General features: G+C 53.8%; 6 protein-coding genes across 6 annotated transcripts; 3 read left to right on the top strand and 3 right to left on the bottom strand.

The window, feature by feature from the left end:
- Nucleotides 1-1,796: 1,796 nt before the first annotated feature.
- Nucleotides 1,797-3,638, top strand: UCRPA7_8325 (putative serine palmitoyltransferase 2 protein; the record flags this gene model as incomplete). Its single annotated transcript, XM_007920838.1, has 1 exon — nt 1,797-3,638. One exon carries the CDS (start codon nt 1,797-1,799, stop codon nt 3,636-3,638), a length of 1,842 nt encoding a protein of 613 aa, XP_007919029.1.
- Nucleotides 3,639-5,134: 1,496 nt separating this feature from the next.
- On the top strand, nt 5,135-6,769 carry UCRPA7_8324 (hypothetical protein; the record flags this gene model as incomplete). Its single annotated transcript, XM_007920835.1, has 1 exon — nt 5,135-6,769. One exon carries the CDS (start codon nt 5,135-5,137, stop codon nt 6,767-6,769), a length of 1,635 nt encoding a protein of 544 aa, XP_007919026.1.
- Nucleotides 6,770-8,057: 1,288 nt separating this feature from the next.
- On the top strand, nt 8,058-9,087 carry UCRPA7_8323 (putative ferulic acid esterase protein; the record flags this gene model as incomplete). The annotated part of the gene is made up of 2 exons (XM_007920836.1): nt 8,058-8,366; nt 8,440-9,087. 2 exons carry the CDS (start codon nt 8,058-8,060, stop codon nt 9,085-9,087), a joined length of 957 nt encoding a protein of 318 aa, XP_007919027.1.
- Nucleotides 9,088-12,015: 2,928 nt separating this feature from the next.
- UCRPA7_8322 (putative protein kinase regulator ste50 protein) lies at nt 12,016-13,630 on the bottom strand (the record flags this gene model as incomplete). Its single annotated transcript, XM_007920842.1, has 4 exons — nt 12,016-12,322; nt 12,593-13,055; nt 13,136-13,297; nt 13,357-13,630. The coding sequence occupies 4 exons, from the start codon at nt 13,628-13,630 to the stop codon at nt 12,016-12,018; spliced, it is 1,206 nt and encodes a 401-aa protein (XP_007919033.1).
- A 3,092-nt stretch (nt 13,631-16,722) lies between these two features.
- On the bottom strand, nt 16,723-18,249 carry UCRPA7_8321 (hypothetical protein; the record flags this gene model as incomplete). The annotated part of the gene is made up of 1 exon (XM_007920837.1): nt 16,723-18,249. One exon carries the CDS (start codon nt 18,247-18,249, stop codon nt 16,723-16,725), a length of 1,527 nt encoding a protein of 508 aa, XP_007919028.1.
- A 4,993-nt stretch (nt 18,250-23,242) lies between these two features.
- On the bottom strand, nt 23,243-26,494 carry UCRPA7_8320 (putative specific rna polymerase ii transcription factor protein; the record flags this gene model as incomplete). Its single annotated transcript, XM_007920839.1, has 3 exons — nt 23,243-23,622; nt 23,675-25,464; nt 25,515-26,494. 3 exons carry the CDS (start codon nt 26,492-26,494, stop codon nt 23,243-23,245), a joined length of 3,150 nt encoding a protein of 1,049 aa, XP_007919030.1.
- Nucleotides 26,495-27,858: the final 1,364 nt, after the last annotated feature.

The raw sequence follows: 27,858 nt of genomic DNA, 5'->3' as shown, positions 1-27,858 counted from the left end.
TCATGTACAGTATGTGTACAGATTAAGTCTGAGCAGTCAAGAGCGTTTGAGCTTGCCAGAGGCATGGCGCCACTTTAGGTATTCGTAAAGACAGTGCTTTGCATTTCGACACCTCGGTTGCGTAGTGGAGCATCATGAATTCTCTCATAGTCCATACACGTGTAGTTTGAGGAAAAACTGCACCACGAGTTGGCTGCCAAACACATGGTTGCGCATTGCATGCCAGTTGAAGGTCTCGCAAGCTCTAGATGGCCGGGCTGGCTAGATGTTGATCAGCTGCTCCGAGACAGTGATGATTGGCGTCGATTGCCACCCCCCTCCCCCTTTCCGGCACGTAGGGTCGTAGACTCGTAGGGGCGTAGAGTAGCTTTGAGGGAGCCTGCCGAGCCCTGCCAACCTGCCAGCGGTGGGGGATTATCAGCTCGCGCAAGCTTATGCGCCCCCTCCTACACAACAGCCGAGATGATCATCCACGGGCAGAAAGGGGAGAGCTGGAGCCCGACTTTTTGCCTGACAAACGGCGGCCGGGCCACTCGGATGACAGGAGGAGTGGTGGAGTGACAGAGTGACAGGGCCTGCAAGGCTCGCAGGGGGAAACCGCTCAGGACGCGCCAAATTTTAAAAGGGTGGATTAGTGGCATTGGGTTAAGTGCGAGGTACCCGTGCCGTGATGGATCGCGCGCGGTGGTAGCGGAATGGTGAGCCCTCCACCCATTCACTAACACTGGGGAAGCTCGGTGGACTAGGCTAGCCGTCAAACACACTCAAATTTCCTGATCCTCCCGCGCCGCACCCTCAGTCCGTCCGTCAGTTAGTTGGTGCAGTGGTGACATGCTTTTTTAGTTTTCTAATCTCTCCCTCTTCTCTCTATCTACCCTTCTTCCCATTCCTCTCCTTTCGTGCCTTTCCTCTCCTTCATCGTGGTCTTGTCTCTTGCTTCTCGCGCGTTCAATTTCCCTTGGGACTTCCCTTGGGACGGGAGGCTACAGAGAGGAGAGAGATTGCATCAGAGTCTCTGTCCGCCTCGACAATCGCCCGTTGTTCTGCTCCGACTCGACCGGTGTAACGAAGAAAGAAAAAAAAGCAGCTCCTATTGCCCCTTGCAGTAGGCCCAGCGCTTCCCATTCGCCGCGCCGCTTGCACACCAACAGCGCACCGTCCAACGGCAGCCCTCCAAACGCCTTTTCACAAGCTGACAGCACGCCTCAATTCAATTGTCCAGCTGTTCCTGAGCCTGGTGGTGGTGTTTTGACTGAATGTACGTTCGCAGCTCAATTGACTTTGCAGCGCAGCCTTTCTGGCTCTGCAGTTCCCGTGGCGCAGTGTACACCGTCTCGCCCATTTCCGGTCCTGCCGGAAATTGCTAGAGAGGCTTTTTGGCGGTGTCGCTCTGCCGCTGCTGCAGATCTAGTTCTGCGCCACTCCTTTCAACCCCATCAACACCCATCAGATCATATCGAATTCGTTATGCTTGTTGACCGACATTCATCTTGAGAGCGTCTTTGGCTAATTGATCCAGTCTTCGAGCACGGAATAGATTTTACGAGCCGGTGTCGAGATTGAAGTGTACCGACACATTGGTTACCAACTGTCCTTCGAAGCAGTCTTTCGCACGCGCCGCCCTAGAGATGCCGCGCAAGCTTTCGAATCCGTTCTCGAGTCTTTCAAGCATGCCACAGTCTGAGAAAACGGGGGAGCGTCGGCCCTCCCAATCAAAAGGCAATCGCCTCTCTGGATTCTTCTCCTCGTCGCCCAAGAACAAGGACCACCCCTCGGCCCGACAGGCGCTCCAAGCCATGCAGCAACAGGGTGGCTCTTCGCCTCAAATCACCTCTCCATCATTATCGCTGCCCTCCATCTCCCTGTCCACTGCCACGGCTGGAGAGCCCAACAGCGATGAGCTGCCCACTACCTTGTTCCAACCTCCATCGGCTGCCGAGAACGAGAAGCAGAGGCGATTTGACGCGCAGTTCGGCCCCTTGATCGACCCTAGCCACAGATATGTCAGCAAGCATACCGGAGAGCCTCTTGAAGCCCCAATCGAGGACGAACCGCCCTACTTCTTTGTCTTCACAACCTACATCAGCTACCTGCTCCTCATCGCCCTGGGTCACACCAGGGATTTCTTTGGAAAGAGGTTCGGCAACCAGAAGCATTACCGCAGCTTGAAAGCACAGAATGGCTACGCTCCCCTGAACGAAGATTTTGATAACTTCTACGTCCGAAGACTGAAGCTGAGAATTGACGATTGCTTTGCCCGACCGACTACTGGCGTTCCCGGTCGATACATCACCCTCATCGATCGCAAGTCTGATGATTTCAACCGAACCTATCAGTTTACTGGAACCTACACCGAAACCCTGAATATGAGCTCCTACAACTACCTCGGCTTTGCGCAGTCCGAGGGCCCATGCGCAGATGCTGTCGAGGAGTGTGTGCGCAAGTATGGACTCAGCTCTTGTGGTCCACGAGGTGATGCTGGTACTCTTGACCTGACGTTGGAGGTCGAGCGCGAGATTGCCGAGTTCGTTGGCAAGCCTGCTGCCATGGTTTTCTCTATGGGTTTCGTCACCAATGCCAGTTCCTTCCCCGCTTTCGTCTCCAAGGGCTGTCTCATCATCTCCGATGAGCTCAACCATGCGTCCATCCGAATTGGCGCTCGTCTGTCTGGCGCCGTCATCCAGTCGTTCAAGCACAATGACATGGCCGACTTGGAGAAGAAGCTGAGGGAAGCTATCTCCCAGGGTCAACCGCGCACTCACCGTCCTTGGAAGAAGATTCTTGTTGCTGTCGAAGGTCTCTACTCCATGGAAGGAACCATGTGTGATCTCCCACGCATAGTCGAATTGAAGAAGAGATACAAGTTCTACCTCTATGTCGACGAGGCTCACTCCATTGGCGCCCTGGGCCCAAGAGGACGCGGTGTTTGCGACTACTTTGGCATTGATACTTCCGAGATCGACATCCTTATGGGTACTTTGACAAAGTCCTTTGGTGCTAATGGAGGATACGTCGCCGCGGACAAGCACGTCATTGACAAGCTTAGAAGCATCAACGCTGCCGCACTCTATGCCGAATCTCCTGCCCCATCCGTCTTGATGCAAATCTTGTCCTCACTCAAGATCATTGCTGGCGAGCTCGTTCCTGGCCAGGGTGAGGAGCGTCTGCAGAGAATTGCTTTCAACTCTCGATACCTCCGTTTGGGCTTGAAGCGCCTCGGCTACATTGTCTACGGCCATGACGACTCTCCGATTATTCCCATCATGCTGTACAACCCCGGTAGGATCCCCGCCTTCAGCCACGAAATGCTCAGACGCGGTATCTCTGTCGTGGTGGTCGGCTACCCTGCCACTCCACTGATCACATCTCGCGCTCGTTTCTGCATCTCGTCGGCACACAACAAGGACGACCTTGACCGTCTCCTGCGGGCGTGTGAGGAGGTCGGTGATAGAATGCAGATCAGATTCTCGACTGGCGTTGCGGGCGGCCTCGATCCCCTACCCGAGGGCGTCACACCCGAGATGGAGCAAGAGTGGCGCAAGGCCAACGGCCTGGAGGGTGTCATCAAGCCGCCCCGCTGGAAGGTCGAGGATGTCATTGCCCGCGGTGCACAGGACGTCCAGCTACCTCTGAGGTAATCGGGGTTATTGTCACATCAACTGGATTCATTTTTCCGCAAAGAGTGTATGTATAGAAACGGTACGGAGTTGCACGGGAAAGGCGCACGATTTGGAAGAGTCATTGCAAGACCACGGACAGACGGAGGCAATGTATTTTTCACTGCCGGCTGTTTCTTCACTTCTACGGCCCATGCTCGATCGCATTGTGCAGGCGGATGTGTGTGCTGGATAACCTAATGTCTTAATGGGCCAAAGGTGTAAATATAGGAAGGGGGATGGGGAGATGACGGAGGAAGCACTGCTGCACAAACTGCTGTTCGAGGCCTGGGCCACCTATTAATTTGTCATCCCATAGCATATTGGAGTTGAGGCATGGAGGTGATAGAACCCATCAATCGCTAGGAGACGCCTGGACTCCTGTAAACAAATCAGTAGCATAGAATCTTTTCAATGATCAGTCAATGTATTGGATCGTGAACCTTGTGCCGCCAACTCATCTGCCTTGTGACACTTCAAGATATCGGTTTGTAGCCTACCTGAACCGAGAACACATTTAACGGTGCTTTACAAATATCTTTTGGATGAGCTACTCTGTCACCGTCACCGTCACCAACTTACAATTGTAAGTATGAGTCGGAGGCGCTACGCTCAGCCTGCAGCAGTTTTTTGCCACGTGGGATGGGCTCGGCTGCCTTACCTAACCCACTAACGAAACTTTTTTTAAAGTGAGACGCGGTCTTGCCTTTCAGACGCGTTCAGTGGTTACCTCATCATTGATTACCCAACGTATCATTAAACCCCTGGGGGACAAGCAAAGGCGGCACCGGGAACTGCATGAAACAGCTACAGTCTGCGATGCATTCTGAAAAAAGATTCTGAGGAAATCGTGATACTTTTTTGATCTTTTCTGAGTCTAACTCTTGCAGTTTCGGAGAGTTGAACCACACTCAGCCTACGGGCATTTATTAGCTCGTGGGGCTGCCAAAACGACCGCATCTCTCCCCTCCTCCCGGGTTGCCGAAGCGACAACTTACAAACAGCAGTCTTCATCTGCGGGTACTATTCGTGAAGCGCCTGCTTCTAAATACCGTGGAAAATGCCGCCATCCACGCGCAAGCGAAAGCGCCAGCAGAGCAGGCTCACCTTTGAGCCGGTTGGAGACGGTACCTCGTCGCCAGGCCACTTCTCGCCTGCCAAAGTCAGGTACGAGGCAAACGGCAAGCATCCGTCTCCCGCCAGTTCCGCGAAGCCGTCTCAGCGTCCCGGGCGCAAGTCAAAGAGGCAGCAGCAGACCCTGGACGTTTCTCTCAGTATGTCGTCAGCTTTTCCTGGTGTTCAGTCTCTCTTTTGTCGCATCACCTCATTATATGCATGCACATATTAACGGTCTTGTAGGACCTCGAGAGGAGTCAAGTCCGCGGGTAGATGCGCCCAGCGATGACTCGCTGCCCGTTTTCAGCTCCTCTGCCGGCATCCGCTCAAGCGGTGACCGCCGGCCTCCTCCGTCATCGTTCATGCCACGGTCACGTACTGCTGGTAGGGCTACTATAGTGCGACTTGGCGATGACTCGTCGGACTCGGCTGAAGAGGACAACGAAGTCGACAGTGACCATACGCCTCGTAAGCAGGGAGTCCCTAGGCAAGCTAGCAGTCCCGCCAGCGCTAAATCCAAGGACGTTATCGTTATCCACGATGACGACGAGGATAGTGATGAGGATGAGGACGAGGACGATGACCTGCCGCTGTTGCCTAGCTCCACTCAACGGCGACGCCCTGTTCTGCCAGTTGACGATGATGAGTCGAGTGAGGAAGATGTAGTGCAAAGCCCGGCGAAGAAGCGGCGAATAGCACGCCAACCTGTGGTTGATTCTGACGGCTCGGATGGCTCAGACAACGACGTGGTAGCGTCATCTAGGCCCAGACGCATTGCCGCGAGAAGATCAACATCTAGCGCGGCTGAATCGTCGCCAACGCCTGCTGCGCCAGTCGACACGCCTGGTAGACGTCAGGCTCGCAAGGGCCACCGCACCGCGAAGCAGAAACAGATGGAGCTTCTTCGACGTCGCAGAGCAGGCGAAGATATCGACAAGCTTACGTCGTCATCAGAGGACGACGAGGATCAGGGCGGCCTCTATGATACTGACTCTGACCTCGTTGCGCTTTCCGAATTCGAGGATGATGAGGAGCCGGACCAGGAATCAGAAGAGGAGCCGCCTGTTTCCCGCGGAAAGAAGTCTTCCAAGATCTCGTTGAAGAAATCCAACAAAGCTCTTCGAAGAGATGATAGGCAGAACTCCGTGGATAACAGTAACGAAAGTGATTTGGATGATTTTGTGGTGGAAGACGACGAGGGCCCGATCGGCGTACCTGACCATCTTCTCGAGATACCTCTGCAGTTTACAGCTCATGCACACAAGCCCCTAAAGGAACACTTCAAGGATGTCATAGAATGGCTAGTGCACCGCCGAATTAACCCATCGTTTGACCGCGAGAATCAAGTTTACCGCATAGCGTGGGGTAAACTTAATGATGAAGTCAGCGGCCTTGCTCAGTCGAAGTTTGCGTCTTCTGCCTGGCGTCCGGATTTTATTCGAACTATGCGAGCTCGACCGCGCATCCTGCAGGCAGAGTTGCCACCTGGGCATCTGAGTGAATTACACGGCACATGTGATGCCTGCGGCCGAAGCAACCACCCAGCGAGTTGGGTGATTAGCTTCGCGGGCAGCCCCTACGATAAAGACACATTGGACGATCTCGAAAGCGACGACGAGGACGAGGATGATGATGAGGATGGCGAGGGGCACGTGGATTACGATGAGAACGGCAACAGGCTGCCGCCCGAGAGCAAGGAGTGGTTCGTCGGCGCGACGTGCAACAGCAATGCCGAGACGGCACACAACCTCATGCACTGGAAGTACGCGTTGATGGACTACGTCGAGAGCCGCCTACGGGACGAGGGCTGGCTGGACGGCCAGAAGTTGGAGGAGCGGGAGCGGATGAAGCCCAAGAAGAGGCGCAAGCTGGCGGATGGCATTGTGGATGACTGGGAGCGTAGACTTCTCATCAAGCACTTGTACGGCGACTTCAAGAGTACTTTGGAGCTCGCCCGTGCCAAGTCTACTGTCGTTCGACCTGGTCGCAGACGATAAACTCAGGAGTGCGGATTCGAGAGCGTGCTTTGCTTGGGCTTGGTGCTTGGCATTTTGGCAGACAATTTACGAGCGGCTGTTTCTGGACGATGAGAGATACCCCGGCTATGGTTGTTATATATTCTGTAGGATTCTATAAACGATATTCAACCCATTAACGCCAGTATGAGTGGGAGCCTCTGTGTGATTGACCTCACAAGGCTCCCGATTTTGCATCGCCCAGCAGTCAAGAATCCGGTGCTATCAAATTCTGTAATGCTCGCCAACCCCTAGCTGCCCCTGATCGACTAACAACCATCAACTAGCCGTGCCGCGTGAATAGGCGGACATTCCGAATTGATCAGGCAAGGGAAGATGCCGATAGGCAGACGGAGCTTCTCATACGGGTGTTGAGGTAAGCATCATTACTGCTGCAGTCCCCAATAGGCAAAACCCCATCGAATGTCTTCAAGGTCCTTGATTAAGTATTACAATCAGCATTAGTATATCTTTTACGCTACAGCCAACTGCCTCCCTTATAAGACAGAGGTTCGTGGGATGACTGTCACACAAGCAAGTCGGTCCGTGCTTGAAGTTGATATTCCGGAGGTGTGAGGCGAGCCTTGGCATCAGCAGAACATTGCAGCTCGCGATCCTGGGCTGTCAAGGGAAGGTAACCCACCACTCGAACGAATTGCACTTTCTAGCCGATAGGAACACAATGAAGTCCCATGCTCCGAGGACGACACATGCGGAGAAAATAGGGTTACTTGTATTATGCATAATATGCGGGGAAGAGCAGAACCAGCTGATCGATCGCTGACCACATTACTAAGTAGGTATGACTTACACCCCGTTTCGGCGGCTCGCCGAAGTCATCCGCTCCGCAACGCCGTGGAGGTTAAGACTCAAGCAGGGATCGACAATGCACACGAGATGTCAGCTCTCGCCCTACACATATTAATCTGGACAAAGCTCAGCTAGGTGGATATCATGTCCGGCATAGCCCCGGCCCTGTTTATTTCTTGTCTCTTTTGCTTATCCTCGGCAGCCAGAAATAGCGAATGGCTGTCGAGGAACCGCAGAACGAGCCGATGACGCCAGGCACGTTGCACATGGAGGCTGCTGCTTATATCCAGAGTACCGCAGCAAAATGGACACGAGATCTTAGCGGCCGCGGTTGATGATCGTTATGAGGTCCATGAGAGACGTTGGTTTATAAGTTCAGACGGTGCTCGCTTTGCGAACTTGCTTGTATATTTGCCTTTTCCATATTCAGGGGCTGCATTTTCAGATCGATAATTGCAAGATGCGTTCCTCACTTCTTTTCCAAGCCCTTGCAGTCGCGAGCAGCATCGCCGGCTCTCGTGCCGCACCATCTCCCGGCTGCTCAAGTGATGGGGACTTTGTTCCGGGCTCGACCGTTAATGTGACAGTCGGCAAAGATCGATACTACCTGCTATACATCCCCGTCAACTACGACCCCGAGGAGCCGGCACCGCTTATTTTGTCATTCCATGGTGGTTCACGCATAGCAGAGGAACAGCTGCGTCTCGACAATCTGACGTCGACAACCTTTAACAAGGACTACATCGTGGCGTATCCCAATGGCGTTGATGTAAGTACAACCCTTTTGACTAATCGCCCCTGAGAACCTACCAGCTGATCATATGCCTGTCTGTCCGCCACAGAAAACATGGTACGGCGTACCCAACGTGACGACCAATGACAAGGGCTTCACGACGACCATCATCGACGAAATCTCCGCGTCCTACTGCGTCGACACCTCGCGCATCTTTGCGACCGGCAAGTCGCAGGGCGGCGGCTTCGTCGGCCAGCTGGCGTGCGACAGGACCTTGTCCCAGCGCATCGCGGCCTTCGCGCCCGTCTCGGCCGCCTTCTACGTCAGCGCGCCGCACTTCGGCGACACCTGCCACGCCGCGACAGTCAACATCACGCCGTGCGACCCCGGGCGGCCCGTGCCCATCATCGACTTCCACGGCGGCGCGGACGGCACGATCCGCTACACGGGCGGCGCGCGCAAGGGCGGCTGCCTGCCCACGATCCCGCACTGGGTGCGCACGTGGGCCGGCTACGACGGGCTGAGCAAGAAGAACGTGTCGCGGCCGCTGACGGACGAGGGCGCGGTGCTGTACGAGTGGGGGGCGGCGGAGGGCAAAAGGGGGTTCGTCACGCATGTCTTCTCCGGGCCGGACGTTGACCACTCGTGGCCGTCGATCTTCGACAACCCGGACAATATCCTGCATGAGGATGGCCCGGCGTCGTTCAATGCGACGACGATGATTTTGGAGTTCTTTGAGAAATACCCGCTGCCATAGGGGAGGGTAGGAGCATCGGAATAGACACGATAGGGGAGATTGGGAAAATGAGCAGAGCATTCTGATTGCGCACCTTGAAGTGATGAATGTGCATAGCCGCAACATGTGTCTTGATATAGCAAAACAAGTTAAAAAATCAGAGAATTCTCAGATTCTCACACTCTAGTGAAAGCTTGAAGCTAGATTAAGAAGATGTCTGGGTGGCCCAGACAGATACTTCACTTGAAGCATTTTAAAAATGTCATCTTCAGTCTATGGATTCTGTAATTACTCGCCCTTGTGTAAGTCAAGCATGACTCCTACATAGACTCTGGCACTGGCTACTGAAAACGTGGGGTGTAAGGTCTGTCCCATGACTTTGTATAAAATGTTTTGATTTAAGACTCAGGGTTTTCTCAGGGGGAAGAATCAACAGCTCTTTGCATGCATACATACTTCAACTTGAAGATACACTGCAAAGATGGCACGGCCTAACATCTTGCAATACACGCAGAACGGACATAGCCCAGAGATGACTTCAAATATATATATATACTCCCTAATGAATCATCCCGAACCTCCGAAACTCTCACCACAATCAATGGATGGCACAGTCGATCTCACTCCCGCCCGCAGCTGCACGCACAGCACGGTCCATGCGCTCGCAGCACACGACCGTCAATTGTGCAGACAGACGGGAACGGGAACGGGCAGGCCGAGCGCAGCCCAGGCCCCGGGACGCCAGCGAGCCGCAACGGGCTTGTGCTGAATGAAGTATGGGGTCTCAGTTTTCTTTTATAGAGAAAAAGCAAGGAGACGAGATGAGGAGATACCGGTAAACCGATGATGGAACGAGACAGAGAGAGAGATAGAGGAGATGACAAAGGGGAATCTCCAAGTGCGCTTGCCCCATCCGGAGGCCAGTCCGCGCTCGCCTCGGGAGCGTCTGTCGCAGGTAGAAAAGCAGAGGCCTAGATCACCTCCCTTCCCCAGATAGGCGTGCTGGGAAGGTGACAGCTCGAGAAGGACAGACACAAGGAGCAACAATGTCGTCAGCGACGACGGCGTGGCCAGGGGCGTGGATGATACACGCCTGCACTCGCGAGCACCCTGACCCAAAGGCGGACAGATGCTGGGAACGTGGGGGTTGGTGTACAATACAATACCGTATACAGTTGTAGTGTCCAGAGCGTTGCCAAGAATAGAACCAGCAAGACCCATACATACGGCACAACGCACAATGATGAACGTTCCCAGACCAGGACAAGTTTGGGGAGGCTTCACAGCGGCGTCGATCACCTGCGATCAGCAGCCCGCATCCCGTCGTCCCAAGGCTGCTCGCAGAGAAATGCATGCATTGCGTCGGGAGCTCGACTCGACTCGACTCTGGAACTTCTTCAGACGTTCCATGGTCAGGGGTTATCTCTCCGTCAATGTGACGAACAGCGGCGGGAAGCCCCCGGTCAGCAACGGGACGCAGACTTGGAATGGAGAGGGGGGCGTTGACGGCGGTGTTTTGAGTTGAAGTTAGGGATGACAACGGTCGTTCAAGTGAAGTGAGTGGGAGGGAGGAGGTGGTGGATTGCGCACGGAAACCCGTCAATCATCTGAAGACGGACCGGGATCTGCCCCTGTCTGCTTCAGATGCAGGGGCAGCAACAGCAGAATGAAAGAAGAGGGGCACTACATAGGTTTGACTGGGTTCCGTACCTTGTTAGTTGTGACTTGTCTGGACCTGGGAAGGGAGCTCTGTAAGTGCCGAAGGGAGTTTTCTGAGCTTTGGGCCAACCTCTTGATTGACGTAAGCTTAAACTTGAGGACTAGGTGATAAATGCTTGTGTAAATTAAGGGTAAATGAATTTTTGTTTACTATTTGCTACCAGCTTCCCGCATGCCAGCCAGCTCGAGGCGCTTGCGCCTAAAATCGACCATTGCACATTGCTGCTCGGTTTCAACTCTTGGTATCATTACGAGTAAAGTGAGTGAACTCTGAGGCTCTGACTTGTTTCCGAGTCCTTCGCCCGCATGCCATTCAACTCCGCACGGGACTGGGCGCCGCTCTCGCCTGCGAGCCATCTTGAGACACTTCAACCCCTCGACTCGGGGGGTGCCACTTTTCCGTAGAGCCCACCCGTCTCCATATCAGATAACCGTTGAGTGTTTCGCCGGCCTGTTACAATTCACGACAAGACCCATGTGTCGTTGCCAAAGGTACCTTCAATTCATCTGATTCGACTCGGGGCCTGACTCGGCACCCTTGCTGGCCAGATCCACGTCATCTCTTTTACATCAGATCGGCAAGGCTCGTCCTATATCGGTATACCCAAAAGTAAGCGATCCTCAACCGCTCTTACATGATGGCCCAGACCTATCCCCTGTACAATGTCGTGCCTCCTAACGACACCAATTCAACAACGATAGCTTGTAGTAGATAAGTGGAACAAAGAGGGAAAGGGTGCAGGTGGTGGTGCTGGTGATTTGACACCACATGAATCAAGACAGAAATGCCCATAATCCTGGATGAGATTATTCAAGACAAAAAGATTTCAAAAAAGGTGACCAAAGCGCTCACATCCAGTGTAAGCGATTCAAGTGTGTATCCAACAACATGACGTGTGAAAATGCCGTCAGGGTATCATAATCCATACTATGACTTATTCAAGCAGGCGATGGTCGACGTGCCGTGATGCTGCTGAGGAGCTATGTCGATAGCCAAAAGCCGTAGCGCTGGCAAGATAACCCAATAGCTTAGTTGGCTGATTTTCTGAGTATTCAGCTGGCCCCGGTTCCTTCCAGATCCCCAGAAAGATATCGTTCGGTCCGCTATGCAAGATCGCTGTGTTGAAGTCCAAATGCATGCAAGTCATATCATTCATCGTCGTCTCGCAATAACTGTCAAGCAATAAGAGGGCGATGTGAAGAACTTCTTCTCAATTGGATAAGGCCCCCTCATATAATACCACCTGGTGGATCATATCCCGTAGCTCCTCCACGTGCAGACCCGAGACCTGCACTGCCTGGAAGGTCGGCCGAGAGATCGACTTGGGCATTGTTGGTCTTCCGCAGCATAAACATCGGTTTCTTTCCTTCCTTGTCCAGCTGCTTAAATAGAATGAGAGGCTTCTCATCGAGGCCCAGACACCGTTCCTGGTCACCGTAGACAATGTAGAGTGCGTATTGATCCCAAGGCGCGTTGATCTGGTATTTCTTGAGAGCCGCCGGTAACACCTTGTAGCACGGGTCATCCATGCTCACTCTGAACGACTTGAATATTTCGACGGATGCATTACTTGAGCTCGGGGTATCAGGCGCTGGAGTTTGTCCCCGCCGAGGCGCTACTGGCTTATCGCGGGAATCGTAATGATCATTCTGTGAGAATGTAGTTCGTGTGGATGGAGTGGGTTGATCAGAACGATACGATCTGGAACCTAGAGTTGTTCCCGTCATGCCTCCTGTAGTCGGCGGCGACGTTGGTGATGGGATATTTGGAGACGGATAGGAAGGCGAAGTTGCAGGTTGGCCGGACCCATTTAAGGCGGCAAGATGCGAAGATGACAAGACTGCTCGTTCTGCCGCATTGGCAGGATCCAGTGTCTGTTCCATTCCTCGCTCGTGTGTGGTTTGTAGGGGAGAGGGTGATGTCGTCTTTGGGGTAGTTCCAAGCATGATCTTCTTCGTGGAGTACTGTCGCTTGAGACCACCACCAGACGGACCAGCGGTTGACGGCGTGGGAGCTGGCGGAGAAATCGTCGCATCGTAGTTGTAGCCGGTGCCGTTATTGAGGTGTGTGGGTGGGAGTGGCTGCTGGGCATCTTTTGCGAGGCGCAATGCCGGGAGCATATCCTCGCGCAGCCTGCGGAAGTCCTCCGTTAATCTTCGGAAGTCTTGTTCGAAGAGGTTCATTCGCTCGTCGCGCAGTCGAAGTTGTTCAACGAGATGCTTAATGTCTTTCAGGGTGGCCGTGGCATACTGAGCCTCGGCATCGGCGGCTATGAGTAAGAGTTAGACCAGCTCAATAGAGCTCGGACAGACACGCGAGGAGTCTGGCGAGTGAACAGCTGCGGCTTACACAAAGGGACATAGTGGTCGCTCTCTATAGGGACGTCTTGAGCCTTTTTGACGTCGTAGACGCTCTTGAGGATGGTCAGGCGGTGGCCGACACTGGTGATGCCCATCTGCTTCAGATCGTCATGCAGCAGTGCGACCAAAGCTTCACCGACGATCTCATTCTCTATGAAGCCGATTAGACCATAATCATGGCTGCCCGACTCGACACCGGACAACACCCACCTATAAAGTGATCTGAATATTGCTGCAGGCCTATGGTTGCGATGAAATCTGCGCACTCATCGGCGGTCCACTCGGATATGATGGTCTCGGGCAGACGGTCTGCACTGCTTCTGTAGCCGTAGGTGGTCGGGGTATGTTCGTTCGAGGGTGGATCGGAATCGGTGGGAGAGATGGATGCATCGGTGGCATCTATCGGGGAGCTCTCCTGGATGTCTCGCTCGTACTCGTCGTCGGCATCCGACTCTGCGTAGGCCGTTCCAGACTGGAAGCTCATGGCCATGGCTTCGGGGGGGCGCAAGCGAGGCCCACGCTCCTTCCGTTGAAGATGGTCAAGCTAGACTGTGACAGCGATGGCAGGCGATGATGCTACAAGCCGGTCATGGAAGGTTGGCAGGGACGACCGCTGCAGAAACCGGGTAGGAGTGAGGCAGGAGCAGAGAGGACGGGATGACGACGGCGCGGCAAGAGCGAGGAGGAGGAGGATGAGGAGTAGATAAAAAGAAAGGCTCCCGGACGGAGAGGTGGATCACAGTGACTTAGACTAGTTACTGTTAGGGATAAGACAAGACAAGGCTAGGCTAGATGGTGCACATAAGACGAGACGAGGCTCTTTGAAGGTAGTTCAGTCCGTTCCTCAGTCAGTCAGTCAGCCAGCCGGATCAACAGTCTGTGGTGGGCTCTTTGGTGGTGGTGGTGGTGCAGGAGGTAAGGTAAGGTAAGGGTAAGGTCAGGTCTGGTCTGGTAGGACGGTTGGCTCACGTATCCATCCATTCACTCATTCATTCACTTACTACCTACACAGTAATGCCCGCCCCAGCGCCCACCAAGAAGGGGAGGGAGAGACGGAGACAGGGACACACGCACCACAGCACACAGCACAGGCGAGCGGCTAGCAAGCGGGTTGCCGCCCAAACCAGCCTAGCGCCTCTTCATGCCCAATGGCATCGGCCTCATCCTGGATTCTACACGCCCATTTGCTGTCCACGTTGGCCATGGCGTCCAGGGCTTCTCTTTGGTCTCTTCAGATTCCTTCCTGGAAACACAGTACAATACAGTACTTCCTAACAGATTGGCTACGATGGTGATGTTCAGAGTACCGGAAGTGTAGGCTGGCGAAGTAAACAAGTACCTTATGTGTGGCCGCTCGCCTAGTGGCACTGATGGAAAGAGAATCCTCCCGCAACCTTAGGCACTGTCTGCACGCATGCACTCACTCAGTTCCTTTTGTTAACACTTCTCTCGCAACTTCCCTTTCCCTCCTGTCTGCAGGTGTCTAAGTGAATGACCTACCGGTACATGAGGTACCTAGCGGTAGCTCTGGGAGCCTATGCCACAGCACGGCTATTGGGCCGGTACCGTTTCTTCATTTCAGAGAATTTCCCGCTACCGTCTTGTCAAGGCTGGTCTCCGTTACATTGGCGAAAAGGGGCCCGGATTGCTTATGGATCCAAGAGTCCTGACTCGTAAAGATGGGGAAACGAGAATGAATATCCAAATGCTACGACCTCGTAGTATCTCAACAGCATCCCTAGTCTCTCTATGTTGCTTGCCTATTCCATAAATTAGGAGAATTCATGACATATGGCATATGGCATATGTTGCCCTGGGGCACAAGTCGACGGCATCCTGCATCGAGCCCTGTCCCAGCCGGTGTCTGCAAGACCGTACCGTCCCGTACTGTACCCCGAATATGCCAATTGCTCCTTCGTCCATATTACGCAGCCGTCTGGCTTGTCACTCCACGATCTCTCACTCAGCCTCCTCCTGTCTTCGCCGGATCTGGTGGCACCCGTGCATATTCTTGTCTTTTCCTTTCTGTCCGGTCCCTGAGCACCTGTACCATTACACCGTTCACACCCTCCATCATCTTCATCACCGATTTCCCTCTTTTCCTCTTCGATTCTCCATTGCTACCTACCTCGTCAGATCAGGCGACGCTCACAAATACGAATGTGTCTCGAGCGCGGTTGAAACATGCCGTCCACAGGCCCGGCGCACGCCCCCAGCGGCAGCCCATCCCACACGCCGCCCACCTGGAGTCCCTGAGTTTCACCTTTGCCGGCCGTCCCGCTACATCGCAACGTGAAGCCTCCAGATTCTCCAGGACTCGAAACACTTCGTCCCACGATGATCGTCTGCTAGTGCCTTGACAATCTCGTGGCATTCCTGCTCGGAGTTGCGCCGTTTCCACTGTGAAGGCTGATCTCTTGTTCTCCAATGCCGATGGACAACTAACACGGCATTCTCTCAACATCCAATGGTAAAAATAGCAACACGAGCAGAGCAGGCGGTATCAAACCTGCCTCCTTAGTCATCAGCCGCCATTCAGACAAGAACCCATCTTGCAAGTAACGTAGACCAAGGATATCATTCCACAGTGAGGACATCGCCAGCCTCGTCTTTCTCCCTATCCCACGACAACCGGGATACGTTCGTCACAGACCAAATCATCCAGGAGCCCTCTCCAATCTTCCCACATTCCAAACAGCCTCTTCCCACCGATGACGCACGCCCTGACACCATGTGTCTAAGCCTCACGAACCTGTGGGATTGGGACAGTTACTTGTTTATCTAGTGCACTGAGCTACACATCTAGTGCACTGCCGTAGGCCGCAACGGCGTGTTTTTGAAACCAGCCGTCTGCGTTTCCAACTGGAACCGCTAGATTCCTCCCTATGGGGCGGGCATTCCACTCGGCTTTCTAGAAGAACTTTAATTTCCTGGCCATGTCTTCAGTTCCCTACGCATAAACATACGAGCGCTCAGTCTTGATTGGCTCATCTATGGGAGCTGCTGCGAAAGACGTCGAGATGGTCGAGCATCTATCTTATCTAATCGTGCAGCTGGCTGCTTCGAGCAGGAGGATCTGCACGGTAATCGTGAGATGTGTGGAGCTTGGTCAGTGGGTGAAGTGAAGTGAAGTGTCCACGACTTGTCAATGAGTGACTTGACGTCCACTGTCCCCATAACCCGTCATCCTGCCTATTCAAGTGAAATCTCTTAAATCTCTCAGTCCAGGCGGGCCAGTCTTCAGTGGAGCAATAAACGGGCTGCGCAAAAGATGTTTCAAGATATCGTATATTCATCATGTAGGAGCTCTCCTTCCAGAGAAGGCCTCCCTGGTATCTCTCTAAGCTATGCAAGGAACCGACCAAGAATCGACTGTCCGCAACACAAAGACCAACAGTGTTGAGAACGAGACTGACCCGTACTTGAAGACGAACCCACGATGCGCCCCATAACAAATCATCAGACCATGAAACAATGAGACCTGCCGTGAACCCACTCTTCAATGCAAAATGCCCACATGCCGAAGTACCAACGATGCTATGACCTCTGATCTCGATGCAATGCCCGTTTCTGCGATCACCACTGCACGCTCCTCTTCTTCTGCACCTTCCTCCTCTCCTCGTCCCGGTTACGGTGGAAGAACCCGCTCACACTAGCAGACGGGTTCCCTCCATACGGTGTCTGCAGCGTAGGCCCGCTCGGCCGGGCATTCTGCGGTGGTGGCGGCGGCTGCTGCTGTGGCACCGACGCCGACGGCCCTCTCCACCAGCTGCCCAGCGAGCTATTATGAAACGCGCCCGGCCCCGGCGCCGGACCCGCGCTCAGCGGTCTCGGGGGCGGCTGAGGCGGCGGCGCGAACCAGCCCCCTCCCCCTCCGCCCTGCTGCTGGGCGGGGGCCGGCGGCGGCGCGCCGAACGTCGGCCGTGGCGGCAGCGGCGGGCTTTGCGACGGCAGGTCCTGGCCCTGCGTGCCGTACATCTTGCGCAGGCGCTCCGTCTCCCTGGCGACCTCGGCCTCGCGCCGCCGCCGCTCCTTGTCCTCCTCCTCGAGCATCTTCTTGATGCGCTTCTGCTCGTCGCGGTCGCGCTTCTCCCGCTCCCGCTGCTCCTTCTCGACCATCGCCTGCAGGCGCTTGGTCTCGGCCTCGATCTCGGCGGTGTTGGCGGCCGCGGGTGTGGCCGAGGATCCGATGTTCGACGCGGACGTCATGGTGGGTGGGCCCGGTCGGCTCTGTGGCGGCGGGATGTTGTTGCCCAGGGCGCCGGACATGGCCATGCCTGCGGCGGGTGGTGGTGTTGGGCGTGAGTTCTTTCTCTTGCCGTTCGTGGCGGTTATTGTCCCGGCGGAGAGATTGAAGATGTCTTGTCCTTGTCGAGGTGCGAGGTATAGCTCCCGTATGACCTCAGCACCCAGGATAAGCACGATATCCAGTCCTTTGCGATCTTCTACCTCGACACGCTGTAGATTGGGCTCGTAGATAGTCACTGCGCTCTCCCTCGCCTGCTTGAATAAGGCCACTGTAATGTCCGGGTCCTTGCTCTTGTGCTTCCCTAAGCTCCTTCCCACATTATAACACGTCATGTCCTTTGACAATCTGCCGTCTTTCCTCCACTTGAACATGACCTTGGGTCGTAGGCCTACAACGGGTTCGTTATTCTGGCGGTCGAGTTGCGATGCGGACGGCATCTTGAATGTCTGGGTGGGCATCTCAAAGTCCCAGCTGTCCATCTTGGTGAAGCTGCCCGGCACCATCTTGACGGCGATGCTCTGGTCGGGATTATACAGCTGGATGACGAAGCTGTCAGGGACGATGGGGATGGGCGTTACGGGGCCGCTCTGCGCGCGGATCTCGGCGGCGGAGAGCGTGGGCTGCTGCCACTGCGGCTCGACGACGACCTCGCCGTAGACGACGTCGGGGGCGTAGGGGTCGGTGATGGCGATGGCATACTTGTTGCGGGCGGCCGGGTTGGTGGCGGCGTCGGCGCGCTTGAAGACGTACTCGGGCTCCGGATCGGAGCCGTTCTGGGTGAAGTATATGACGCTGGAGAGCGGGTTGTCGGAGGACTGCTTGAAGAGAAACGAGGGGAGGTTCTCGTCGAGCATGGTGCTTTCTGTTATGTTAGCTGCCTGGAGCAGCTCTTCATGCGCGACGTATACAACCACGCTGACAGTCTAGACTCTGAATATCGAAAAGGGGACTATAAGTCTCTAGCCAGTCGACTCGGATGTAATGCTCAGTCCCGGAGACTGAAAATGAACTGAGGTGGACGCGGAAGTCCTGAGAGAAGGGCGCTTCGCAGCTCAGCTCAGCTCAGGCGTGGAGGGGTTAAAGAGAGTCAGTTGGAGCACACACGCAACGGGCTGACGAGGCAGGGCAAGGCTGAGAAGTCGGTAAGAGAAAGGAATGGCGAGCCTGTCAGGCTACGAAAAATGGGAATCAATGCAATTGTATCTTTGCATATACCGTGTATGCGCTGGTGCACAATTCGGCGCTGTGTGAGTGAGTCGCAAGCATTGAGAGGGCCGCCTCTCCTGATAGGTGAGACGTCACCAAGATCCAGCTCAGCCACAACCCATCTGTCGCTGTGGGGTTGGTTGGTTTTAGTGCACCATGCCGCCGGGCCAGTCTCTGAGGCTGTGCTTAACTTGCCGGGTGGGTACTTATACTGGCGCGAAGGTGACAACCGAGTCTCATTCGTTCTCACTCTGAGTTCGTAACGGCGGTGCTCTTGATATTAACCTTACCCAACCCGCATAAGCTGTACCTACCTAGAGCCTAGGTACTTAGGTAGAGGGGGGTGGCATGCCAATGGCAGACTACCGCTGTACGTTTGTAGTTAGTAGGCAGGCTCGGGTAGGACAGACCAGGCTCCCGACTGGGTTACTCCAGCTGGTAGGTTGGTAGATCCATACACTTGACCTCACGTCTGTGAGTTGGTTGTCAGTGAGTATGAGATGACTTTCGACACGAGTAGTCCTCGAACCTCTGCTCTTCAGTCTGCTCAGATACGGTATTGCGACCTATTCATGTTTCAGGTACTTTATGTTATAATTAAGTACTATATTCCTGCTGAAAAGGGAATTTGGAATAATACCTTACCCAAGGCTACGGTGATTGCCAGCCAAGCAAGCTCATCAGCTCAGCCCGGTCTTACTTCATGACATGGACTCACCACTCCAAGCCGGCGAGACATGTGAGATATGCCGAAAAATTCTTGAAGTTGCAACCTTCGCTCTGCAAGTCGACATACTTCCCAATCCCAGGGAGGCAGAAATAGAGAGAACTTGGGTGCATGGTGAGACCGGCTCTACATCAGCATCTTCCGAGTGCAAAGCCCACATAGAATTTCTTGAAGGACTGCGATTCCCACTTCGATCCAGCGTACGTGTTGGTGACACGATAACGCTACGTTATAATCTTCTTGGCATTCGCTTCTACACAGGCATTTTTACGGAATTGCAAGTGATATCCCCGATCACGAGTCACCGCCCATCCTTGATTAGGTATATACTCACAGGAAGACCTGTCGACTCCGGCTACATCGATTTGGACCTCGTACACAAGTGGCAGTCATATTGCGAAGGCAACCATGGGATCAAGTGCTCGAGAACATATGTTCAGACACCATCCACATTCCCAGCATGGCTCATCGATACAACCAAGTCTTGTTTAGTTGAGGGTTCATTTGAAACTCCCTTTGTCGCTCTAAGCTATGTCTGGGGTAAAATAGAGATGCTCAAGACGCAAAAGGCTAATCTTATCCTACATCAAGAACCCGGGGCATTCAAGTGGACCACAGGATACATCCCCCAGACTATCCGCGATGCCATGCGACTGGTGCCGCTGATCGGGAAAAGGTATCTTTGGGTAGACTCCCTGTGCATCGTACAAGACGACGAGCTGTCTCTGCCGTCTACTCTTCGCCAGATGGCCATGATTTTTGAGAGCGCTGCCTTAACGATTGTAGCGAACGATGGCGACGACGCTGACTACGGACTCAGGGGCATCCCAGGGGTGTCCGCGCCAAGGGTTCGGCAGCCGGTGTTGAAGTTGACCAACACTATCAGCATTACAGGAAACCAAAGTAAGCCTTGCAATCAATCAACATGGGGTTCACGAGGTTGGACCATGCAAGAGGCACTCTTCTCTCGCCGCAGGCTTCACTTTGTAGACAATTCTATTCGTTGGGTGTGCAGGTCGAATGAGTACTACGAAGACGTCGACGCGCCATTAGAATGGCAGTATGAGGATGGGCGTAAGGTCATATTTGTAAAGAGACCTGTTTATGAGGACCGCCTCTCATTGGGGGCAGGGTTGACACTCGATTATCCAGACATGAATCATTTCCAAACCCTTGTTTATCATTACAATCATCGCTTGTTCTCTTTCGAGGAGGACGTCCTACTGGCCATAGCAAGCACGCTGGTCTGCTTCGAGCAACAAGCTTTCCCTCGCGGTTTCTTGCACGGAATACCAATCTCATTCTTTGATCTCGGTCTTCTTTGGTCTGATTACCATGGATCTTTGAAAGCGAGAGAGGCCTCAAATCTCTCGCGCATGTGTGCACCAAGTTGGACTTGGGCCGGCTGGCGTGGTCGTATCGGTTTTCTGCATTTCGAATTGGTTAATTACATCAAAACTGATTATATACCGGGGATGTACCAGTTGAAAGACAGTTGCCAAGTTATCCCTTACTTAAATTGGTATACCTGCACCCAGCCGAACGCTGACCCGGAATCTATCCTACACCAAAACGACTGGTACCACTTCAAACACCGGTATATGGGCAAGAAGCAGCACCTACCCGAAGGCTGGAAATTCGCGTATGACACATATGATGATTGTGAAAAGTACAAAAACTCTCTCAAGAACTATCTAGAGCTGAAAACAGAACATGGTCGGCTATTCCCTGACAATCTTTTCACGAATTATCACTATACTCATGTATCAGTACCTCATATCAAATTTGTCCACCCTGTACCTCTTGGAAAGAGTCTCGAGGCCTCAGAAGGAGCAAATACTGGCAGATATCTCTGGACACGAACACAACAAGCCAATCTCTTGGTAGCAAAGCCATTCCGTTCGGATTATGAATCGCTAGACTGGAGAACCATAGAAAGATATTCTCACAACCCTCACTCTTTTCTACTCCTGGCAGAAAATGCAAGCCAATTTGTGGGTGATATATCGATGGCTTCTGGGGACGATGACATCCCGAAGATACAATCGCTTGGAAACTCTCTTGAGGCGGGCAATGCCCCTCCTGGCAAACCCTTGAGCGTTGTAGCGATATCTAGAGGTGCCCACTGGCCAGAGCCAATGGAGCCGTCGCGAGAGACATATAGCTTCTACAATGTTATGGCCGTCAGATGGGAGAATGGCATTGCGTACCGCGAAGGGATCGGTCGTGTGGAGCGGGAAGCCTGGGAGAGCTTGCAGAAGGAGGATATTGAGCTTATCTTGGGCTAGAATGGTGGTACTCTACGTCCATCCATTCATGCCGCTCTGGTATTGAGTGAGACTAATTATCAGATTGGTTCTTAATAACTGAAAATGGGATAGCTAAGTAACATGCTATGGAAGGAAATTAGTGAGAGGATTAACGTGCACACAGTTGTTTTTCGTTTCTTTAATCCCTTTTCATCGAATCAGACACCAATTTGTATCCAGGAGGGACAGGATGCGTCTCTCAATGTTTTTGGTTTCTCTGTTATTTCTCAACGCGATATCAACTCTCCAAATATTCACGGTATGTTGAATATTGAACAGCGACTGATAACTGTTATGATGAAACGATACACGATGGACTGCTATTTGAAAATCAGCGCCTCCGTAACCCGGATAGGAGGTCGCTGCCGGATTCGATGGAACAGAAAACTTCACTTATGGTAACGAAACTCACGATAGCTTCTCCTATAAACACAAGGCCGATGTCGGCTTATGATTCAGTAAATTCTCGTTCTTATCCGTCAATTTGAGCCTGGTGATGAGCTGCACAACTTCAGACGAACCTTCCCGTGATCGTTTAGCTATTGACTCTTTTTAGACATGTGAGCGCCGGCCAGGCTTAGGAGTCATCTTATTTAGGTTGACATCTCCAGGTTGAAGACACCAATCTCCCTTTCCCTTCTCCGTTCTTCTCCGTTCCTCCTTTATCTTCACCATCTCCACAACTCTCACCAAGCACCATGGAGCACAACGCCATAATCCTTCTCAGCATCCTCCTCCTCGCCGTCGTCGACGTAATCGACACCACAAGCCCCCTCGATCCACCCCCATTCACACTCAAAGGCCTCACAATCCTCGATCTCTGCATCCGCCGCCCCCTCGCGACTCTCCTCCTCATCAGCTGCCTGTCGCAGATGACCACCGCCTCACCCACAGATTTCATCAGCCTCGCACTCGCAGCCCTCTGCTACGCGGCCTCTCGCCTCTGGGGCGCGGGGGCAGTCTTCATCTTCCTCTGCGTGCCGGCGCTGTGGTTCCTGGCTTGCCACTGTCGCGTCCGCGTCCGCATCGACTGGGACGTGACCTAACATTTGGGATGTGGCGATGCGAAGGGGGACGGACACAGGGGCTGGGCTCACACGGCACAACAGATAGCAAGTTTTCGAGACGTACCGATAGATAAAATTTTCATATCAAATAATAAAGTCAAGCCTGGAGCAGAAAGACAGGAACGCTCCAGGGGGGTATCTATCTTCCATCCATCCACGAGTTCGGTTTCGTTCCACCGAACAATCCAGCCCATCCCTCGCATACCTTCCCATTGTGGCTTTCCCAGCAACTTATCCGGCCAAATACGTCAAGAGAGAAAAAGAACTGCTCCCTTTAGAGATTCCCATTCCGATTCCGAAAAAGTTTTGGGCTATCGTGAGACAGACAGAAAGTATATAAAACCGCACCGATCCCAAGCAATCTTCTTATTCCTTGAGGCTTTTTCTAATTTCCCTTTTTCCCTTTGTCATACGCCTTGTCATATCATATCCATCAAAGTCTGCCCTCTCACTTGAATTGCATTTCACTCCCAATCCTAATACCGCAAAGCGCCCATAGCAGCATAGCACAGCACAGTAGAGCAAAGCAATTGCCAGACTAGAAGTGATTCCCGTCCATGCCGGGAAACTGGTCCATAGCCATGTAGTCCAGCAAGTCCAGCTCGCCGACGCCGACGCTCTCGGCGGCCATGTTGGCGCCGTTCGAGGCCGCGCCCAGGTTCTGGAAGAAGGCCGGCCCCGGGGGCAGGTACCACATCTCGTTGCCCGGGTTGTTCCAGTCCGAGTCGCCGAAGATGTTGTCGGGCAGCGCGGCGTTGTTGTTCTGGCCCCCGCCGATATGGTTGTCTGGGGCCATGCCGGCCGCCGCGGCTGGCGTGGATGGACCGAACATGGACGTTGAGCCGGATGGGTATGGGAAGTTGCCTGTTGTGAGGTCGAATGGTGTGGCGGAGACGTTGGCTGGTGTGCTGGAACGTTCTGTTGCTTGTCAGCATGATGTATGCATGTACCTTGACTTTGAGAGACTCACCCTGGCCATTGATGCTTTCCCTAAGCTTTGACCAAGCTTGCTCCTGACCGTTGGTCTGCACCGCAGTGTGGCCGTGACCATTCATACCAGAGATAGCCAGCTCCGGCTTACCCTCCGGATTGGGGCTTCTACCGTCATTGGACACCGTCTGCATCGAGCTCGGTGGCGGCGGTGCATGGATGAACCTATTGCGCAAGCGGCTAGTCAGGTTCTCCAGAAGATCAGCAAAGCGGATACCAAGATGAACATCATCTACAACACAGTTCCGCAGGGCGTCTACAGTTCTATCCATGAGTCCGATAGACAGCTCGACGTCGGACTTTGTGGCTCCGAGAGCGAAGGTCTTGAGAAGAAACATGGCACCGCTAATTATGCGGAAGTACGTTCGAACAGGCGCGTGCTTGAGGTAGTCTCCAGGGAGCAGCCCCTCAACCACAGTGCGTAGCAGATTTCGACTGCCCTCTACAACTTCCCTGATACATTCCTGATCTGCGGCGCCGAAGCCGCCAAGCTGTCCCAGAGGTAGCTTGCCGTAGTATAGCTGGGTTTGTGGGCTCAACTGTGGCGCAGAATTAGTTGAGCCTGTAGCTGCAGGGGCAGTGGCAGATGTGCCCACAGCGTTACTAGTACATCGCTCCACAACCGCCTGAAGAGACAAAGAATTGATGTAGATGCGCACGTATTCGTATTCGATGGTGAGGATGTGTCGGATGTATGGTGGTAGACGGAAGCGCTCGAATTCCTTCCACCATTCGCGAAGCAGCGGCTGAAGCTCCTTTAGGTGGCCAATATACTTGCCGCTCTGAATGATGTCGGTGGTATGCTTCCTCGATCTGAAGAGCTTCTCATTACCCAAATGCATGGCGTTGCTGATACCTGCCCAGCAATGGATGATTTGATCGTCGAGTTCTAGATCTGGAATGTAGTTGAATGCATTGGACACGGATGATAAATTCGTGCCAGGTGTCGTGCCCTCGGTGGAGGTTGGTCGTCGGCGCGAGGCTGCTGGGTCAGTCTTGCGAAGATTCTCAGGGACCATGTTAGTCCATCCAAGCCGACCTGCTAGCTGTGTCAAGTATATCAACAACAATCTCTTGATGCGATAAGCTCGAATGCGATATGTCTCTTCCTCGTACTCGGGGCGCGTTATAGCTCCTGCAGCAAGCATTTCATCAATATCGTCGAAAACACCTAGCTCATATGCAAGGCCCATTGCTGTGCTGAGCAGCATCCAGCACATACGGTCGCTCCTCCATGCAGGCTCCAGCCAGCTTTCGATTCGCCTGCCACCGACAAAGGCAACTGGCCGCTGATTACCATCATCATCTGTCATGATGCTATCTCGAGGATCAAATGTAGGCAGTAACAGTTCGTCGATGGCTTCCGCCGGGGGAAAGTGAAGTGCTCTAGGGTGCCATTCAGTGAGTATCATCAGTGACTCTATAGTGCCCAATGTGCGCAAGCTTCCTTTGCGCAGACCACGCCAGGGCGCCGTGCTCGAGGTCTGGGTTTCGTCTGCGCTGCCACCTGAACCGCAGAACCCACCTCCGAAGGCTTCCTGGCCCCAGACCACCCGCTCAATCATGCCGCGCAGGTATGTCCAAAGCTGCTCATGAATGGCATGTGACCGGCAGTGGCCGCCGGTGCCCGGCATACGGCGATATCTTGAGGCGATGGTCAAGAGTGTCACCGTCAAGATAGGCTCCTCAGTCAGGAGAGTATAGTGGGATGCCGGATTGCGGAAGGTAGGCGGTGAGATCGGGGTCAATGGTGAAAGATATTCATAATAGCTATGATCTGTTAGCTTTATGTTCAGCTTAGAGAGAGCAGAATAGCGTACTAGTCTATATAGTCGATAGCCTCCTGGGCCGTGAACCATCCAGCCCTGACAAACCTGAAGCGTGCCCAAGCTTTCAAAGCTTCAGCATAACCAGGTTCATCCGCGGGGTCGGTCTTGGTCAGCATAGGATCAATGGGTGCGTCCATAGTGCCGGCTGGTCTGGACGTCTGTCGTGCATGATCCCTCCTGTCGCTGCCTTGTGGAGCCGCAGAGACCGCAGGATCCTGAGAACGAGACGAGTGGGCCGTAGACATTGTCGACTGCAAATGTGAACCCTCGATCTTGCTGCCGATATTGTTATTGTCTGTGGCGGCCTTGTATAGTAGGTCCAGTGCATCATGCGGGCCATATACACCCTTCCTCATGACAGTTCTAGCCTCGAAGTTCTCGAGGGGTGTGTTGGGCTCGTCGGCGCCGAACTGATCAGTTGTCCGCCGCGACGTTGCGATAGGGGCAGCCGTCGAGCTCCTCGAGTCGTCATAGCTATATCCATGTTCTCCGGGGCGTCGCAGAGGCTGGTTCCGACCCATGGAACCGCCGGGGGTGAGAGGGGTGTCACTGAAGAGCCTCTTGTCTATCGGAGGCGGGGATCCGCTCGCATGCAGCCTCTTGCGGCCGTTACGGACGATGTAGTCATCGTCATCGATAGACCCGCCCTCCTCGTAGCCGTCGTCGGTCTTTCTCTTACGGCGGGTGGCACTGAAGTAACACTCCTTGGACTCACGCCTGCAGCGCACACAGGGTGGATCGTGTGGGTTGTCGACGGAGCCGAGGTCGCAGCGGACCTTGCGCCGACGGCAGGGGATACATGCCTGGTAGACGCGCTTGTGCTGGGCAGACTGAGACTGGCCGGGCGGGTTCGAGGTAGGCGGTTGAGTGGACGAGGCGGCGGTCGCTGGGGCAGGCGGAGAGATGGGCGAGGAGAGGCCCTGAGCGCCGTTGCCGAGAGATGCGCCGGCGTGGACGTTGTACTGGGACATTGCCACGGGCTTGGGCTGCGGTGAGGTGGCAGCCGGTGTGCAGCAAGCACCTCACTCGGTCAGGTCAGGTCAGGTCAGGTCAGGTCAGATTCCAGACTGCGCGCTGGGGGATCGTTGATGCTCAAGGTGATTTCGGTCTTGATCGGGCTCTGTCGGTTTGCAGCGGTTGGGAGAGGAAGAAGCGGGACTACCTAGAAATAAGAGGGTCGGCCGTTATTATTAACAAGGCAAGGTCGGGTCAGTCGATCGAGTCTCGGTCTGCGGGGTCGGGAGTGCGGGTGCGGGTAGCACAAAATGTCCTTTTTGCTTGTGAATCACCGCCCGTCGTTGGTCAGCTGGCTGCTGGCTGCTGGCTGCTGCTAAGCCAAGGTTCCTCCTTGCTATGATAACTTCCTGAGGACTCAGGACTCCAGCGGAGAGGGGGGCGAATTGAGAGGTCGGCTGAAGAGTGTTTGTAGGGCAGACAGCGGATTGAAACGGTCAGCGTCGCTTTTGTTGGGGTGTGGAAGGTTGCCACGACATGCCGTGCCGGATGGCTGGGACTCGAATATAGAATATAATGAATGGCTTTGTTCCCTCTTTGTTAGAGTCGAGTCGAGTCGAGTCGATCGAGTCACGGTCACAATTGGCTCTCATCAGCGAGGCAAAATTCGCGCTCACTTTCTCGCTTTCTCTTTCAGGCTGACGACTTTCGAGGTCCCGTGGCCCCGTGGTCCCGACCTGCCTTGTCAGGCTGGCTTTTGGTCGCATATCTAGTCTACTGTAGGTAGCAAAGCCTCTCTCGGCTCGCCAGGATGCCATGTCCTCTGCGTCCTTTCGCTTCCTTGCACCTTGCACCTTGCACCTTGCAATCGTCGCTTCCTGATAGGTGCTTTGCTTTCTGTTGGCGATAAGAGCTTTTTCTGCACCTGCTGAGCTCTGCAAAGCGGTACTGTCTGTGAGTCTCCACCCGCGCCATTTGTCAATGAAATTCCAACTCTCTTGCATGCAAGAAATGCCGCCAGACTTCCATAGGCTGAGCTATTATCAATTGTAAATGTCCAAGACATGCAGCTGGGAAATGCAGAGCCAATGCGACGAGACTCCTTATCATATAGGAAGGAGTACAGTAAAGTTTGCCCAGATGGGATGGACAGTCAAGTGCAGAGCAAGCCCATAGTTCATTAAATATCAAATATAATGAAACAACAATCAGGTCACTTGCAGGCTGTGATGACGGTCCTGTCAACATGGCCACTGTCTCTCAGATCAATCAATAAATCATTAGGACAATCAGCCTTCCAGGGGAAAACAACAAACTCAGCGAGGTAGTCCACCGCGTACAAATCGAAATCAATCGAATATGTACACCTCTGCCGGGGTAA

Source organism: Phaeoacremonium minimum (genome assembly GCF_000392275.1).
Source record: "Phaeoacremonium minimum UCRPA7 unplaced genomic scaffold PA7_03_scaffold_585, whole genome shotgun sequence".
Classification (NCBI taxonomy): domain Eukaryota; kingdom Fungi; phylum Ascomycota; class Sordariomycetes; order Togniniales; family Togniniaceae; genus Phaeoacremonium; species Phaeoacremonium minimum.
The sequence above is the reverse complement of the archived record's forward strand: the minus strand, read 5'-3'. Positions and strand labels throughout refer to the sequence as shown.